The sequence below is a fragment of the Fringilla coelebs genome, assembly GCF_963513975.1.
Source record: "Fringilla coelebs genome assembly, chromosome: 2".
Lineage (NCBI taxonomy): Eukaryota > Metazoa > Chordata > Aves > Passeriformes > Fringillidae > Fringilla > Fringilla coelebs.
Window position 1 is genome coordinate 60,051,532 of NC_140029.1, and position 16,635 is coordinate 60,068,166.

A 16,635-nucleotide genomic window follows, 5' to 3' on the forward strand; every position below is an offset into this window, starting at 1 on the left:
TTGTATTGACTGTGTGTGCACAGCACGAAATTACACTAGGCCTTAATTTAAGGCAAGCTTATTGATAATGGCTTCCCCTTTTAAAAGAGGTGTCACTTAGAGGGTTGTTAAAGAGGTCTGTGGACAATAAATGGTGAAAAAACATTCTCTTATTGTACATGTTCTTTCCCATAATAAATAGAATATCAATTTTATTCTGCCAATAATAAAGAATACAAACAGCAAGTGATTACAACTGTTACTACCAGCTGCGTTATGTACCAAGTTTTGCATCTTCTGATGATTTGAACTTGAATAATTATGAAAATCTGGTTGAGGAGCAAAAATGCTGATGTATACAGAGTAGCATGATAGTAAAAGCTTAGCTATTACTGTGACATTAATACATTGACCAAAATGTTACCACCATGTAGTGCCGGCTGCTTGTTCTGTTGTACACCATTGACTGTGCTCTGACTCACCGCTGTTCTGCATTACTAAGTCCCCAGGTCTGGGGAAGAATGATGTGGCCTGTCCATTTTGACAACCGAAGCAAGCAAGGATGTATCTAGGTTGTCTTCCTCTTTTTATTTCAGATGATGAGGTTAACTGCTCTTACCCATGGAGTAATAGCAGACATGGGCGGCCATGCATATGTAAAATCTGGTAGGATATGAAGAATGGGTAAAAAAACATGTTGATACTCTGGAATGGTTGCCCTGGGACTAGAAGTTTAAGATGCTTGAGACAGGGCTTTCTTGGCTTCCGTGACCCAAAGCCCCTTCCAGCTGATAATTTTTACTTTTTTCATTCTCTAAAACATCAGTGAACTGAAGTCAGTGTGGAGAGAGAGATGCTGTTTGGAAAGCCTCATGAAAAGGTTTCTAGTCTGTCTCTGATCTTCAGTGGTATCATGATACTTTCTTTTTGTCTATCAGCATTGGAAATATCCATATAGTTTGTAATATGAGGAGCATTTCCAACACAGATGCTGAACGCCTTCAAGCAAGATGGCCACACCTTGCTATCAAACTTGTGAATAATTTAATTATTTAGTAGCTTAGAAGCAGTAACTGCTGAGTGTTGCCTAAATCTAAGGTACTGAGACAACTAATTTTGTCAGCTGCTGTGGGAAGTAGATTGTCTGTTTTATGCTGATGGCATTGTTTTATAGATGTGCAGTAAAACAACGCTTTTTAAAAGGTCCGAGTGTTAAATGCCAGTTAAGAATACTGGCAGTATGCTGATGTTCCTGTATTGGTTGTGCCTGGTTTTGGTCAGAAATGTCTAACAGTAATTTGGTCAGCCCCAAAGTAATTGTCAGATAGCTCCTAGGAAAAGGTGCTGATCAGAATCTGTGTCACTGGTAACTCTGTTTTTACTACTGAACTTGATCACCATTGTGACTGGGAGAGATTTCCAGCATAACTGACTTCCAACACTCTTTCCATAAGGCTTGATGGAAGCCTTGCCCTTTTCCCCTAGGCTTTGAAGTTCCACGTTTAGTCCTTGGTTTCCTTCTTTAAGCAGCACTTCCATCAGTGTTACAGAGCATGGAGAAGAGTAATTTTTTTTTAATGAATCCTAGGTGTTGCCAAAAATCTTCCCTGAGTTCTACACCAAAATCTTGGCAACAGGAGCCAAGATGCTTCCTGGCAAGAAGAATCTTGAAACTGTTGTGTGCTGAGAGGTCTGCAGGCAGGATTATATAGAAGTACAGTAGCAAGGAAGACTAAAACAAGTGATGTCTTAAAGAAGTCTTATTGAGGAGTAGCCGAGGGAGCTGTGGATGTTTAGCCTGGAGAAAAGGAGGCTCAAGGGAGACCTTATCACTTGCTACAACTGCCTGGAAGGAGGTGGTAGTGAGGTGGGAGTCAATATTTTCTCCCAGGTAACAAGTAGCAGGACAAGAAGAAATGGCCTCAAGTTGCATCAGGGGTGTTTAGATTGGATATGAGGAAAAATTTCCATGCAGAAAGGGTGGTTGAGCATTGGAACATGCTGCCCAGGGAAGTGGTTGAGTCTCCAACCCTGGGAGTATTTACAAAGGCATGTAAATATGGCCCTTGGAACATAGTTCAGTGAGAACTTGACAGCTGGACTTGGCAATTATAGAGATCTTTTCCAGCCTAATGTTTCTCTCATTTGTTCTTCTAATAAAACTTGAAGCTGTATTTATGCAGCTATGTAATAATTGTTTAATTTGGTTTGAGGTGCTTATTTTTCTTTTTGGTAGTGCTGATGCTCCATCATGTTTCTGGCAAGGCAGTCTATTGATGTGCAGACCTGTCTCAACAGAATGTGGGCTGTACAAGTAGGATTGGAGAATAATTTTAAGATGCTGGTTATGGTTTGGATTTTGTGTTTGATAAGTTTTTATCAAGAGACAGCAGAATCAATTTTTAAATTGCAGTGTTGTTGTTAAAGAAATTGCACATAGAATTACAGAGCAGCTTGGGTTGGAAGGGACCTTTAAAGGCCACGTAGTCCAACCCCCTGCCATTAGGAGTGGCATCTTCAACTAGATCTGATGGCTCAGAACTCCTTGAATGTTTCCAGGAAGGGGTCATCTCTCACCTCTGTGAGCAGCCTATTCCAGTGTTTCACCACTTTAATCATAAAAAATGTCTTCCTTATGTCTAGTCTGAATCGATCTTTTAGCCTAGAAACATCACCCCTTAGCCTATTACAATAAACCCTGCTAAAAAGTTGTCCCCACCTTTCTTACAAGCCCCCTTTACACAAGCTCACAATCAGATGGGTCAGTGTACAATTTGGATTGAACTTCAGTGCAGCTTTATTACAATCACAGACCATCTTAAACAACTTTAAATTATTTAAACATTTAAGCTGATCGGGGAAGCCTATTTGCTGTGTTTAACACTATTTGGTTTGATGCAATAGCTGTCTTCAGTCTTTGAATGTGATACTACTCTTTATCTAGTCTTCACATAAAAATGCTTTGTGAAATAATGCATCTCTTGAACACCTTCAGAGGCACTGGAGCCATGGAGTGAGGAAGGGAATTGGTTGCTAGAGCTGCAGTTTCTCTTCGAGTCACCAGTTGAGATTATTTTTTGTTAAGAGGACTTTTTGGAAGTGAGTGTTAATGTCTGAGATAATGGGATGTTCTTCAGCCATAAAATTGCCTAACTGTGTATTAAACTATGTAAGTGAAAAATGTAACTGTTCTGTCAATGCAGGGCCTTTTTCAAAGCACCAGATGCTATGTCTAGGGAGATGTAGTTTGTGAAATCATCCCTGCACTAACCTGATGTTGTAAATAGTTAAACATAAGTAAGATATAAATGACACATGTGATTGAGTAGTGATATGTGAAGTCCTTCTGTTTTACAAGTAATGCAAGTGATTAAAATCCTTGATTCTGTTTATATTTAGTAGTGTAAGGGATTTTAGGTCTTTTAAAAAAATGACATCATAAAAAAAAATCGAATTTATGGATGGCATTTTGCTAAGTAGATGCAGCAAAGAATTGTAATACAGGAATCAAGTCTTTTCTTGTTTTTCATTGCTGTATCCTTGTTAGTAGGATTTTTTTACCTTCACAATTACAGATACTTCTCAGATGTAGTGCCAATTTGACATCTGTGTAGAGGCACTTGATACTTACCTGAAAGTACACAAAATGGTATCTAGATTAGTATAGCAGTCTACAAGCAGATTATATGGTTGAGTTAGTGTTGAAAAAGGGAATAAATGAGATTCTTGCCAAATGAGGTAGGATCCTTCTAAGAACATCTTGTAGCAGAAGTTCTGAATAACATTTTGGTCTTGCCACAATTTCCCTTTGAGGTTTCAAGTGTGTAAACATTCACGATCTGATTTTAGCTTTAGCAGGAAATGATTGCCATAAAGGGGTGATAGGGAGCATCACATTAAGCACTACAGATAAGACAGTTAAAAAAAAACCTCAACAATTTAATTTGAGCTTTTAGTGAACCAAAGACTTAATGCAGTGGGACAGATTCTAGTAGCATTTCAGCTACATTTGTCCTGATAAGTAAAAAACTTGAGAACACATATGGAGACATCAGGCTTCCTAACTGTGTAATGTCCATCTGTGCTACAACTACCTGAAAGGAGGCTGTAGAAACACGGGGCTTGTTTTTTTTCTCCTAAAAGCTTCAGAATAAGAGGAAATAGCTTCAAGTTGCATCAGGGGAGGTTTAAATTTGATATGAGGAAAAATTTTTTCACTTGAAAGGGTTGTCCAGCATTGGAAGAGGCTGTCAGGGGAAGGGGTTAGATCACAAACCCTAGATACTTACAAGATGTGTAAATGTGGCACTTGGGGACATGGTTAAGTGGTGAACTTGGCAGTACTGGATTTAAGTTTAGACTTGGGCCTCCGAGGTCTTCTCTCAAACTAAACTAAGGATGCTGGTTGTCTTGTCAACAAGCCAAAAAACTGAATATTGAACTTACATTTCCTCTCAGTATGGAGTGCGTGAATTTCTCTCTCCCATTCATCTCTTGGGCTTTAGAAAATGTGATCTTGTCTGTCTTCCAAAAATCACATTTGTCTCTAATTATCTTCAATTCAGTTCTTATTCTAGGCCTGAGACTGAACTCTATAGGATAAAAATGTCAGAACAAGGATAATGGATCTGATTTTCTCCAGTAGTTAATCTATTTTGAGTGCACACTTGTCTCAGCTTCTGGTTAAGCACTGCTGTATATTTGGTGTTTCACTCAACATTGCAAGAGTTGTAGAACTGTGAATGAATGTTCACTATTGCTAATTTTTAGGCATACTTGAATAAGTTTAGAAAGCATACATAGCACATTGTTGGCATTTTCCTAGGATTCCCTAAAAATGATACAAACCATCCTAAGTTAATCGAAGAAAGTAGATGAACAGGAGAGTTTCACCTTCCCCTAGAAGGGACTCCAAGTTTTGGCACAACCTAGGTTATTTCTGGTAAAAGATGTTGAAACTAGTTCTCAGTTAAAAAAAAAAAAAGCCAAACAAACACTCAGAGCTTTTTTGTTGCTGTTGTTTAAATGTGAATTCCCATAGTATAACTGATTGCTTCTCTAGCCATCCTGCCAGAAGTCTGTCAGGTAGATCAACCTAATCTAATATCAAGGTTAGCTCTCTTTTGTTTTGAGAGTTGATTTTGGTGACCTCCAAGGGTCCCTGCTGACCTAAATTATTCTGTGATTTAATCTGTACTTAGTCATGGTTACCTGCAAGTGTCTCAAGTTGCAGGCAGCAAGAACCTAAAAACTGTCTACAGTTAAGCCCTTCCTCACAGATTGGGGGAGGATCCTTGTTTTGCTGCCTTAGCCAATTACTCCAAAGTGAGCATGCATATGTTTCTGTATTGCTTTTACCCCGTGAAGTGGGAGAATCTGTTCTGATTGCAAAGGAGTTACTATCTCCATATTAATTTAACACAGATTTTGCCTTTGTCCTGGAAGATTGATGGAGTGGGAATGATCTATGAGAGACTGCTAAAGCACTTAAGCACATAACTGAAATGACACACCTTCTCCTGAGAATAGCTGTCTAAATTACAGCAGGACAATACTCCTTATTAACTGAAAATGGTGCCAAGTTAAACCTGGTTTGGTGGTTTTCCTACAGTTAAAAAGCATAAGTGACCTGAAATCACTTTCATGCTTACTGACACAAGCATGCCTTTAACTGGTTTAAACAATTTTGTCTTAGTGGTCTACTGTAGTGATCAGTAGTTGATTTAAATTGCTAAAACCTTAGTGATTTAGGTAGTATCTTCCTAAAGAGGAAAAGGGAGCCACATTCACATTTTGTTTCTTCCATATGTTCCCACAGTTGAACCTTACAGTTTGTCAATTTATCTAGTAATTACGTAAATTGTATTCTAAATATATCTATAATTAGCCCTTAGCTGTACTATTACAGGTTTTATTTTTTTTTTAATACCCAGGTAAATTCCCCCACTCCAATACCTCTGAATCAATTTCTGAGGTTATAATAAGAGTATCCTACTTCATGGTTTCTCTTTTTTCTAAAGGTCTGTATTGGCAACTAGGAAAGTTTTCTGTCTTGAGATGTCTTGTTTTCGGAAGTCACTAGGCCAGGGAAATGGGATTTTGAAAGAAGTGTCTAGACTCTGAGATTAATTCTCCTCAAAAGTTCTGTTGAGTCAGGATTCCTAACTCTGATTTCTATTTTATGAATTTTTGGATTGAAGTAGACATTGCTACTTCCCTTTCCTATTTCTGTTGAAAAGGAATTACTTTTTTAATAAAAAAGTAGACCATGAGGTAGAGTATTTGTTGTATGTTCTGAATGCTGAGAAGAAGCAATTTAATATGAATAGGTATATTTGCCTAGAGTTTGCTAGTGATCTGATCACCATACTTTGCTGGACGAGTGACTACATTTGTAATAGTATGTTACAGTACTGTGGTTTTAAATGCATTTCAATGATTATATTTCACATCTTTTACAGAAATGTTACGAACAAAAACAGTACAAAAATGGACTCAAGTTCTGCAAGATGATCCTTTCTAACCCAAAATTTGCTGAACATGGAGGTAACTGCAGACTCAAGATTATTTTTTTGTCTCCTGTCAAGAGCGTAAATGTTTTATTAGTCTATATCATACTGTTGAGAAAGAAAAGAGCCTGTTGTGGAATGTGATTCTGTTGTTATGACTGAATAATTACTCTGTATTTTCAGTCTTTGTGCATTCAGATCAGGTTTCCACTCTGCCTCAGTCAGACACTCCTGTGCACTGGGATGTTGAAGATGAAAATACGTGGTGGAAGCAGCACTTCAGTGAAGTTTCCAACTTGTCTTTCTAGGTTTCTGGGTCAGAATGCTAGTGTGGGTTTTCCTTACATTCCTATTTAAAGCAAGCCCAGCCTTTTTTTGAATATTATATGAATGTGTTCTGCCAATAAATTAAATATCTGGAGGGTTTTTTGTCAAGTTCATAGGCTTAAATTTTCTGTACTGCATACCAAGTTGCTGCTTAAAGGGGAGCAGAGTTAAGTGTAACTTAGCTGTTACTGCTAATACTTGAAGCTGAAGACAGTATCTGGTGATCCTGCTCTGATAAATATTGTAGGAAACATGGCAGCAGAATATTGCTTCTATTTACATCTGTTAAATTCGATTTACATCCTCAATAGGATACTCTAGTCTTACTGTATTACAGGTTTCTGTTACATTATTCAGACACTTTCATTCTGATACAGTGGATTTTTTTGTTGGTTTTTTTTTTTACTGTTGAAGCAACCTAACACTTCATGTGCATGTAGTGTGTCAGTAAAATTATTTTCCTACTTGATGTTGTCAAATCTTGTCAAAATGTTTGACTAATCCTTTTTATGCTTCCATCCATGTCTGCTGTTTCTTTGTTGTCTTCATTACTTCCCTAGAGATAAAAGTAGTTTTTTTGTTGCTTCAAAGCTAGAGTGGTTTGTTCAGCTCTGACCTAATGCATTTGTCTCTACTAGCACTTCTGTTTTTGTAACATCTCAGTATACAGATCTGTCTTTTCTGCTCTTGCTGCCTCTTAAACTTTTCCAGGACAGCTAGCTGCCTTGGCAAGCCACATACTACGTGGCTTTGAGCCACTCATGGCTTTGAAGCTTGGGAGTAAAGCCTGGAATGGACAGCTGAGGCAGAACTAAGCCAGTGAAATGATCTGGTGGAAAGCTGCACTTGTCACCCTAAGCCTCAGAGAAAAGGAGTTTAAAAAATTTAGTGAGAAGGTGGCAAAACAGATGGACTGATGTGGCTGGGCAGTTACCTCCCTGGTGTTGGAAGGCAGGATTTGCTTGCTCCCTTTCCCAACAGGAAAGATATTCTTCTTAAAATGTCTTAATATTATTTAAAAGGTATCATTCTGGCTTTCTCTGTTCTTACAGTGTGGATGTAGGACAACTAAAAAACAACAACAAAAAAAGCCCTTGACTAATTTTGGGTCATCATTCACTTACAGGTGTACTGTACAGAAAAAGTGTTAAATGGGTCTATCAATAAAACTTCAAACTGCTGGTATAGCTGACCTTGAGATCACGATCTGTTGCTATTAATACTGGGGAAGAGGTGGTAGTTGGAGGAAAAACAGAGCATTATGATGAAAAATGTGACTGATCTTCTGTCAGGAACCAAAGCAAGTGGTCTCTTACTTAACAAAAACACTGAAATATGAATCTGGAACAGCTTTCAGACTTAGTGCATGCGTTACATGCAATTTGCTTGTCTACTGTGTGCCTTGAAGAATGGGGGAAGAGGGAGCAGTAGTCATACCAACATACTGTTTGAAATCCTATGCCTCTCAGAATGTTGACTAAAATGTTTTTGCATTGAGGTCTCATACACTCCTAATATGGTAGCAGTAAATATGTTTCCCTTAACTAATGCTTTGTAAGAAGTCTGTAACAGGAGAATGGACTGTGACAGAGATTTGTTTCTTGTGGTAGACACAGCCTTTTTTTCCACTTGGTCTTTGCACTGAGAACTTTAATATTCATTGAGAACTTCAATACACATTGAGGAGCTCCCTAAATTTGCTTTAGCTTATGGTTAACTTCCTCAAAGCCAGCTAAGTGTATTTTTTAATTAATAAAAGTTTGTGTTGTCTGTTTTCATCACATCTGCATGATGCTCTACGAGTGATCTATTTAAGATGAGTTTCAAGAAAGGAAATGATCCATGTAATAGCCTTCAGCTGTGCTAGGCTGCTGTCGTGATCTAAATTTATTTTTTAATGGGGGACTTCACTGTGTAACAACTTCAAAGGATATGTGCACTGTGAAGCTGGCATATGGGAAGTCAGAAACATAAATATCTGATACTTCTTACAGAGACACTTGCGATGAAAGGACTGACCTTGAACTGCTTAGGGAAGAAGGAGGAAGCATATGAATTTGTTCGTAAAGGACTTCGTAATGATGTGAAGAGTCACGTCTGTATCCTTTGTAGTACAAAACCTGATCATTTTGCTATGGCACACTATTGATGGAAGTCTAAGATGCTGAGATTGTGACAAAGACTTCTGATGCACAAAATGCTAAGTTTCTCTTTTGTCAGTGAATCAAGTGGAGTTCTGTGCTTTTTCCTTACTGTAAAAGCTGGAGTCTAATTGAGGTTACAGATAGGCAAGCAAGGAAAAGTGGAAATCAAGCACTAATTCCGTTGTTAGAATGAAACACTTCTATGAGTAAGAATTCCTATTGTAATTGTGGCAGCATGTTTTAAACAGTAAATCTGTGACTAACTCTTACAGTGTGTTGGAGTTTGGATAATTTAATTTGTGTAACAGTGCTCAGAGGGTTCTGAATGTGACTTAAGCAGTAACATGTCATTAAAAAAAATTTGGAAACATTTAGTATTTTACAATATGTTAGTAAAGTCTGGCTGCAGTAATCCATCTTCATTTGTAAGGGTACTGATCTTCAAGGAAGATGTCAAGTTGTTTGGCCTGTAACACAAGTACACTGCAGTTACTTTGTGAAAATTGTAAATGTATCTTCCTTAGCCTGCATTAGGTTGGCATGTCTATGGTCTTCTGCAGCGTTCGGATAAGAAATATGATGAAGCCATCAAGTGTTACCGGAATGCACTCAAACTAGATAAAGATAACCTACAGATCTTGAGAGATCTCTCTCTGTTGCAGATTCAGATGAGGGATTTAGAAGGATATAGAGTAAGTACTCTCTTTGAATTCCCACTCATTGCTGCTTGCCTTCTCTTGTTCTATTCCTCTGTGAAGCCTTTTATTGGTAGTATTTCTATTGCTACTCTTTATCTGTTTCAAAAATATTTTAAGCTATTGTTTAGGAAAGCAGGAAAAGATATTGCAGTAAAGCTGTATATGATGTTGAGAGCAGAACTAGAAATATTTGCTCTGTGCAATTGGACTCACTAGTCACTTTAATAATAGTAAAATTAGTAGTAATAATAGTAAAATTAGTTCTTAACTCATTTTTTACTAAAATAGTAACGAAAAGGTACAGTACTTAAATTAGCAAGTACTTACCAAGCAATTGTAAACCCTACAAACTGTATTTTCGGTGCAAATGCTGAAGGTGTTTTTGGTAAGAAATACACTATCGCATTTCTTTTTAGTATGTGTGTAACTTGCCCCATGATGATTGATTCTGGAATCCCAGTGATTCTTATTATAAATAAAACCTTAAAATTTGTCCAAAACCAGTGAGTAGTTTCAAAATGGCTGAACAGATTTGTTTGTTTCATATGAAATAGAGGACTGGACTGTGGGCTTGGCATTAGTTGGTCTCCTTACCTAGGATGTTCATTCCCTTGAATTTGCTAATGCAAAGGGAAAATAGAATCGCTGACCCAAGGATATGATTTGACTCAGGAAGAAGTTCCGAGAAGTGTTGCAGTAGTTCGTGAGGACTTTGAGAGTGAATGTTACTCTTTCAGTGGCAGGGAGCTCCTGCTTTCTGCTGGAAAGAGCTTTCTGAGATTTCAAAGCTCTGTCTTTGGAAATACTTTAGGCCCTTAGGAGGTGCTTCTGAAAATGACACCTTCTGTGTCTCCTCAAATAGATTTTCTGCTTTGTTCCATGGCTTGTATATTTAGAATGTACCCTCCAAATTTATGACACAGAAATGTGCTGCTTTTTGCCATGCTGTTAGAATTTCAGAGGTTGCCTAGGGCTTTTAAGAGTTCTTTTAAAATATTAGCTGTCTTGGTGTTCAATCATGATACCTGTGTACTAACTCTGGTTAAAAATTCTTCTTTAAAAATTGCTTTTCTTTTACTGAAGGAGACAAGATACCAGCTGCTTCAACTGCGCCCCACACAACGCGCTTCCTGGATTGGATATGCCATTGCATACCACCTACTAAAAGATTATGATATGGCCTTAAAATTACTTGAAGAGTTTAGGAAAACCCAGCAGGTAAGATTTCCTGGTCTGAAAAGAGAACGCTTTTTGTATAAGGGATAGAATCTGAGGAGTTAATTCTTTGGACATAGAAATCAATTACAGATTAGGAATAAATTTGTTATTTGTGGAGCTTTCCGCTTTGAGAAATAAACTGTTAAGAGTTTAATTTATAAGAGTAGTCTCATGTGAAGTAACTTCATGTTTGTGAGACTTGTAGCTAAAGAAAACCTGCCCCTTTACAGTAGGTTAAACTACAGAAAATAATATTTTGGATGTGCTCATTTGCCTTTTCTCCTGCCATAGTCTGGATGCCATTACATCTCTACAAAGAATGAAATATTGTCAATGGTTTGTATGCATCTGTATCTAGTACAGTTAAAATCAATGCTTGGTTTCAGAGTAACATGAATGTGTAGCTGAAGAGTCTTTGATCAGATATGATGTTGGTGAGACCTGAGTAAATCAAATGGTACAATCCTAAAATCACTGAGTATAACCTTTTATTGAGAGAGGATATTCCCTTGTTCTGTAAGTGGTAATGCAGAGCTATAAGGTCTAAATTAGCAGAACAGAGTGGATGTGTTGATTATTCTGCAATGTGGAAAGAAAACGAAACATTTATCGATCCATTCAGCTGGGGAGGCATCTGGGATGTACTGTGTAAAAATACTAAGATATTGCCTGACCTCTAAACTGTGTTTTTAAAACAAAAATCTCATATCCTTTTTGAGTTGTTATATATGGGATTAGGTGTAAGAAAGGAAATAAATGGCTAGGAGAGACCAGTGTTTGTCTTGATCACATATCATGGTCAAAAACAGGATGTTGCAAGCTGGGTATATATAGCTTGATCTTTCAAAAGAGCTGTAACTTCAGCTTGAGTAAAAACTGAAAAGAATAAGTTTTAATCAAAATTGGGTCATCTTCTGTGAGTGTTTGACAACCAAAAAGTCGTCATTCTCAAATGAGTCAGCAGCGCCCAGTCTGAGTTTGGTGTCAAAATGACTGAGTTAGAATATATAGTAGATGGAAAACCAGAAAATGTCGCATAAGAAACTGAGGCTCTTCAAGGACTAAGAGAGCTTGGTAGTGGTATTGGCCCCTTGTAAGTGATGGTGTTTGTGTTATTGTCTTTTCTAAAAGATTGTGTGTAAATATAGTTGTTTGAGGGCTGTCATGATACACTGTGCAGTCTAGTGACTAAGCCAGATTTAAATACTGTAGATGAACGCATTGTATCGGTGGAGTCTGCTGTGCAAGTTACCACCATCTCAAATCTCACCCTAAAATAAAGATGATCCTAAGATGAGCGCAGGCACTGATGCAGTTTTCATAAAGCTGGAGCTATTTGGGAAATTTGCGTAAATAGGAAGGTGGCTTGTACTTGTACAATGATGTGGCTTAACTGTTGAGTAGCATCATGTCAGTCAGAGGCAAGTGGTGGAAAAGCTGCTGAAGCATTGAAGGACAGAAATATGCTACGAATGTTGGACAACATAGTTTTATAGGAAATTAGCCCCATTGAACCTCTCCTCTTTTTTTTGAGATTGTTAGAGACAGTTAAGTAGGTATATTGTCTTTTCTCCTCCAAAACACTAAAAATATGTGTGAACACATTAGTTGCATTTCTCTTGAAAATAGTCTTGTGCTTTGTTGTGCTAGCTCCCTGAAGAGTGCAGGCCCACGTAGAACCCCAAACACTGGAAGAGAGAATCAATGTGCTGGGTCCAGAACGGTCAGGAGAGCCCAGGCGAACTCACAGCTCAGTTTTGCCATGTGTTGGCTCTTCCACAATACTCCCCAAATGTACTGCTTTTGTGGTGTCTGGATTTTTCAGTCCTGCAGTTAAAATAGTTAGGTTCAGGACATTGCATGGATCTTTGAGGAGATACACATCTTGCTTACTTTCCTTCCCAAATCTCCCCTCTTGGCCTGTAGTTCATATGCACTCAACTTGATAGATGAACTTCTGTGATGGACTTTACAGACTGTTGCATGTGAGTGTAAAAGAAAATTGCAGTCTGGTAATTTAAAAGGAGGATTAAAAAACTGAAGGGCATTCAAATGACTTGTGAGCAGCACTCTTCAACAAAGAGATGTTTTTGAGGAGTTTTATGGCAACCTGTATTAGGCCTGTACTATCTACCATTCATGTTAATGAACAGACAAAGAAATGTAACATGTTGCATAAAACGCTGCTATCATAATAATTGAGAAATAATGGTAATGTAGGATGATGATATCTATTTATGTGAATTACTCAGGCAGCTCTGTCCTTTCAGATATGAATGCAGACAGCCAAGACCAAGCAGTAAAACTAAGAAAAAAAATCAAGGAACTGTCATTTTAGTGATCGTAGATGAATATCTGAAGATGCAGTATTACAAAATAATGCAGCTAATCTAGCTACAAGTTGTTGCCAAAACCAGCAATCTGAGTTTTTCCTGTGTGCTCACACCACTTCCTTGTGCAGCACTGGCTGACTTGTGGAGGGTTGGTTCAGGAAGCCTAAGTGCCAGAAAGATAATCTCTCTTGGGAAGGACTGATTGGCTGAACTGAGTAACTGTGAGGTGAGAGGGGAGAGAGGAAGGGGAATAATAGAGGGAAGTGAGCTGCCTTTGTTGATCCAGGCTGCAGTTAGTCTGACTTAGTTTGCTGTTAAAACTGTCCCTCAGGGCAAGCTTATGGGTGAAAAGTAAAGTACACTCTTAGTTCAGACAAGCAGGGATTTTTATCCATAAAGTACTCATTACTGAGAGATCAAGACTTACTGATGAGCCTGTTGTCAAAAAAAGTTAGAAAATGAAAAGGATATGGCAAGATAAGATGACTACAGAGAAAGCTGTCTGAAGGGCAGAGTCTCTTTGTTTACTGTAAACAGAAAAAAGCCTAGGTGACTTTAAAACTGTATGCTAGGTTTGGGAAGAGTAATAGCTAAGAAACTTGCTTAGCAGGGAAAATAAAGGAAGGAATAGTGTCAGGAAGCTGATCAACAAATTAAAGTGATAAATTGCTTTTTATCCTTGACAGTTTTTCTAGTGGCTAAGTTATCCCTGGAAATGGTGAATTTTCTCCTAGTGTATGAAGATCAATGCCTGTCATCTGAAAGCTGTAAATTGGCCAGATGCACAATATTTCAGTCAAAAACAGGTTATGAGGTTAAAGGTAGACATCACTGTAGGAAATGTAACAGCTTGTGCTGTCCTAGCTTAAGTTAAAATTATGTAAGAGTCAGTTCAGAATTAAAATTTTGGGAACCAAGGTGTGAAGCAACTATGCAATTTGTTTGACTGTTGTATATCCCATTTTTCCTTTCTTCTTTTCCAGAACAATTTTTTATTCTTAATTTTTTATTTTATTCCTAATTTTCGCATCAGGCCCACAAATACAGATATGGACAGAAAACCTCTGGAGTTTTGGGGGTCTGCTTTTAGGTATGTTTTGGCTGCATCTTGTCACTTTCTTTCAGTGACAGTTGTTAGGGGACCTGTGGTTGAAAGGCTGATCCTTCATTGGTCCAGGAGGAGAGGAAAAAAATTATTCTGAAACAGCAGAATCGGGTTCAGGAGAAAGCTGGATATCTCCTGTGGAAGAATCATCACTCTTCTAGGGGGAGGGAGGAGTAAAGATGTATTGAGCAGCAATAACAATGATGTGGACATTGTCTTTATAGAGTATCTTATTCTTTATAAAACAATCTGATTATTCAGATTAACTACTGGGGTTGTTAACTGCTTGCCTTCTGATGAATTACAGATTTAAATCTTCATTAAATTGATGAGATGTCAAAGTATCTTTGAGAACGGACTTTTCTTAAAATTACTTTTAAAAATAACTTTTTAAATGGAGTGATAGTAAGTGCGGTATCTTTCTGGTGGATTTACTCTGTGTAAGAATAATTTAATTGTTTTGTTGGGTTTTTTGTGTTTTTTTCCTTTGTTTTTGTGGGGTTTTGGTTGGGGGTTTTTTTTTGGTTTTTTTTTTGGTTTTGTTTTTTTTGGGGATTTTTTGGTTTTGGTTTGGTTTTTTTTGTGTGTTTTGTTTTGGGCTTTTTTTGTTATCCTGCTGAGCCAAAACAGCCCCAGGAGGTCAATTGATATGTTTGTGTATTGTGTGTATATTTTTAATGGGTTTTTGGGTAATCTGTGTTTCAAAGGCTAGTTCATGATGTGCCAAAAAAGCTGTGCTACTTGTGGAATTTGGAATTTAGCTGTGTGTTGTGTTGGAGGAAAGGATATTTTTAGGAGGAGGTGAAGGAGAAAGAACTGAATAGGTGCTTTGCAGTTTGGTTCCGTGGTATTGCAGTAAGGATAAACAGGAAGGCATGCTTAGTGCTTAACCCCATTCCATGAGTCCATTCTGTGAAGCAGTTAAAAATGCTTTCCTGGTAAAAATGTTTTTATTAGTGATTTCTAGTGCGTGATATAAACTCGAAATTGTGCAAAGGTGAAAATAGAAGTGGAGCTGTAGTGAAGAGAGCTACTTTGAGAAGTGTATAGAATTTCATGCTACCTGCTGATTAGTTTGTGTATGATATAGTCTTGTTCCATTAGTGATCATTTGCTATACTGCATTAACTGGTAAAAAAAGTACTTGAATGATGTTATTTTCATAGTTCATTCTCAGATACGTACGTTTTTACAGTAATTTATTTAGTCATACTATTTTTCAGACCACTTATATATAAAAGCAAATATTTCTAAAAATGCCCAGCAGCAGTGTAAAAGTTGGCTCTAAAAATTTAAAGAGCATGTAGTCACAAATGCTAAATCCTGTAGAATCAGTTTGTGCTTTGGGAAGGGCTGGAAGTAGTGGTTTAGGATAGTATTCTTAATAAGAAAGTTCCTTTCACCCAGTGTAATGTTTTGGTTGTTTGTGTTGTTTTTTCTTATTAAATAATATGCCTTTAAAGATCAAGGAAAAGCTTTTTTTAGGGAACAGAAAATCATAGTAAACTGTTTAGTGACCGATGGGACTTTGAAGTGTTCTTCCTAGTTGCACAGGAAGAAACAAATATATAGTGTCACAGGAAAAAATATCATTAACATTTGGAAAACTCAACTGCTTCTCATCTTTTATTATGTAAAAAATCAAGTCTCTCTCACAATTTCTGTTGGGACAGTACCTTTCATATAATTTTATTGATCTGTTGGGCATTTTCTGGAGATTGTTAGAGAGCAAATGCATTCTCGCAATTGGAGTAGTGTTTTGTATATTAGTGAAGAGCATTTAGTATGAAAAGAATAACTATAACTCTGGCAAGACTTTTCGTTGCCTAAATCTGCTTTAGGGAGTTATCTCTGGAAGGAATAATTTTCAGTGTCACCCTGCTTCCTTGGCTGTTGTAGCACTGCAAGGTGGATAAGCCAGTAGTTGTACTGTAGCCTCTAGAAAGTCCTAGGTTTGCAACTGCAGGCAGACCTAAAAATAATTATCTATTGCTTGAAAAATTCTGTATGCTTGTGTGCTGTATTTTCTGGGGAATTGAAGTTTTAGTACAGAGAACACTTGGTTAGAGAGAAATAGTGTAAGTTTTCTATCTGAAAAATTCCAGTTGTCAAGCTACGAATGGGTCATTCCTCTTGGAAATAGTTTGATCCAGAACTCTGGTATACTGAAAATGATGCTGTTAGACTCCAGCCATCTGCTGTAGAATTTATGTCAAAATTGTTGTGTAGCACATAAGTGCTTCAGAAAGAAAATGTATTAAGATGTTTGCTTTCTCTCACACAATTCAGTTTTTAATTAGCTTGCCACAGTGATAGAAAAAA

The 16,635-nt window shown here is 37.5% G+C and overlaps 1 protein-coding gene across 2 annotated transcripts in view; it reads left to right on the plus strand.

Moving 5' to 3' along the window:
- The window catches only part of NAA16 (N-alpha-acetyltransferase 16, NatA auxiliary subunit), a 64,283-nt gene that overhangs the window by 6,519 nt on the left and 41,129 nt on the right, over positions 1 to 16,635 (plus strand). For both annotated transcript variants that reach the window (XR_014615973.1, XM_084201166.1), the window contains exons 2-5: positions 6,441 to 6,525; positions 8,810 to 8,914; positions 9,494 to 9,651; positions 10,741 to 10,875. Coding sequence is in view for 1 of the 2 variants with exons in the window: in XM_084201166.1 (XP_084057292.1) it covers positions 6,441 to 6,525; positions 8,810 to 8,914; positions 9,494 to 9,651; positions 10,741 to 10,875 (483 nt within the window). In the remaining variant the exon portion in view is untranslated. The remainder of the gene's footprint in view (positions 1 to 6,440; positions 6,526 to 8,809; positions 8,915 to 9,493; positions 9,652 to 10,740; positions 10,876 to 16,635) is intronic.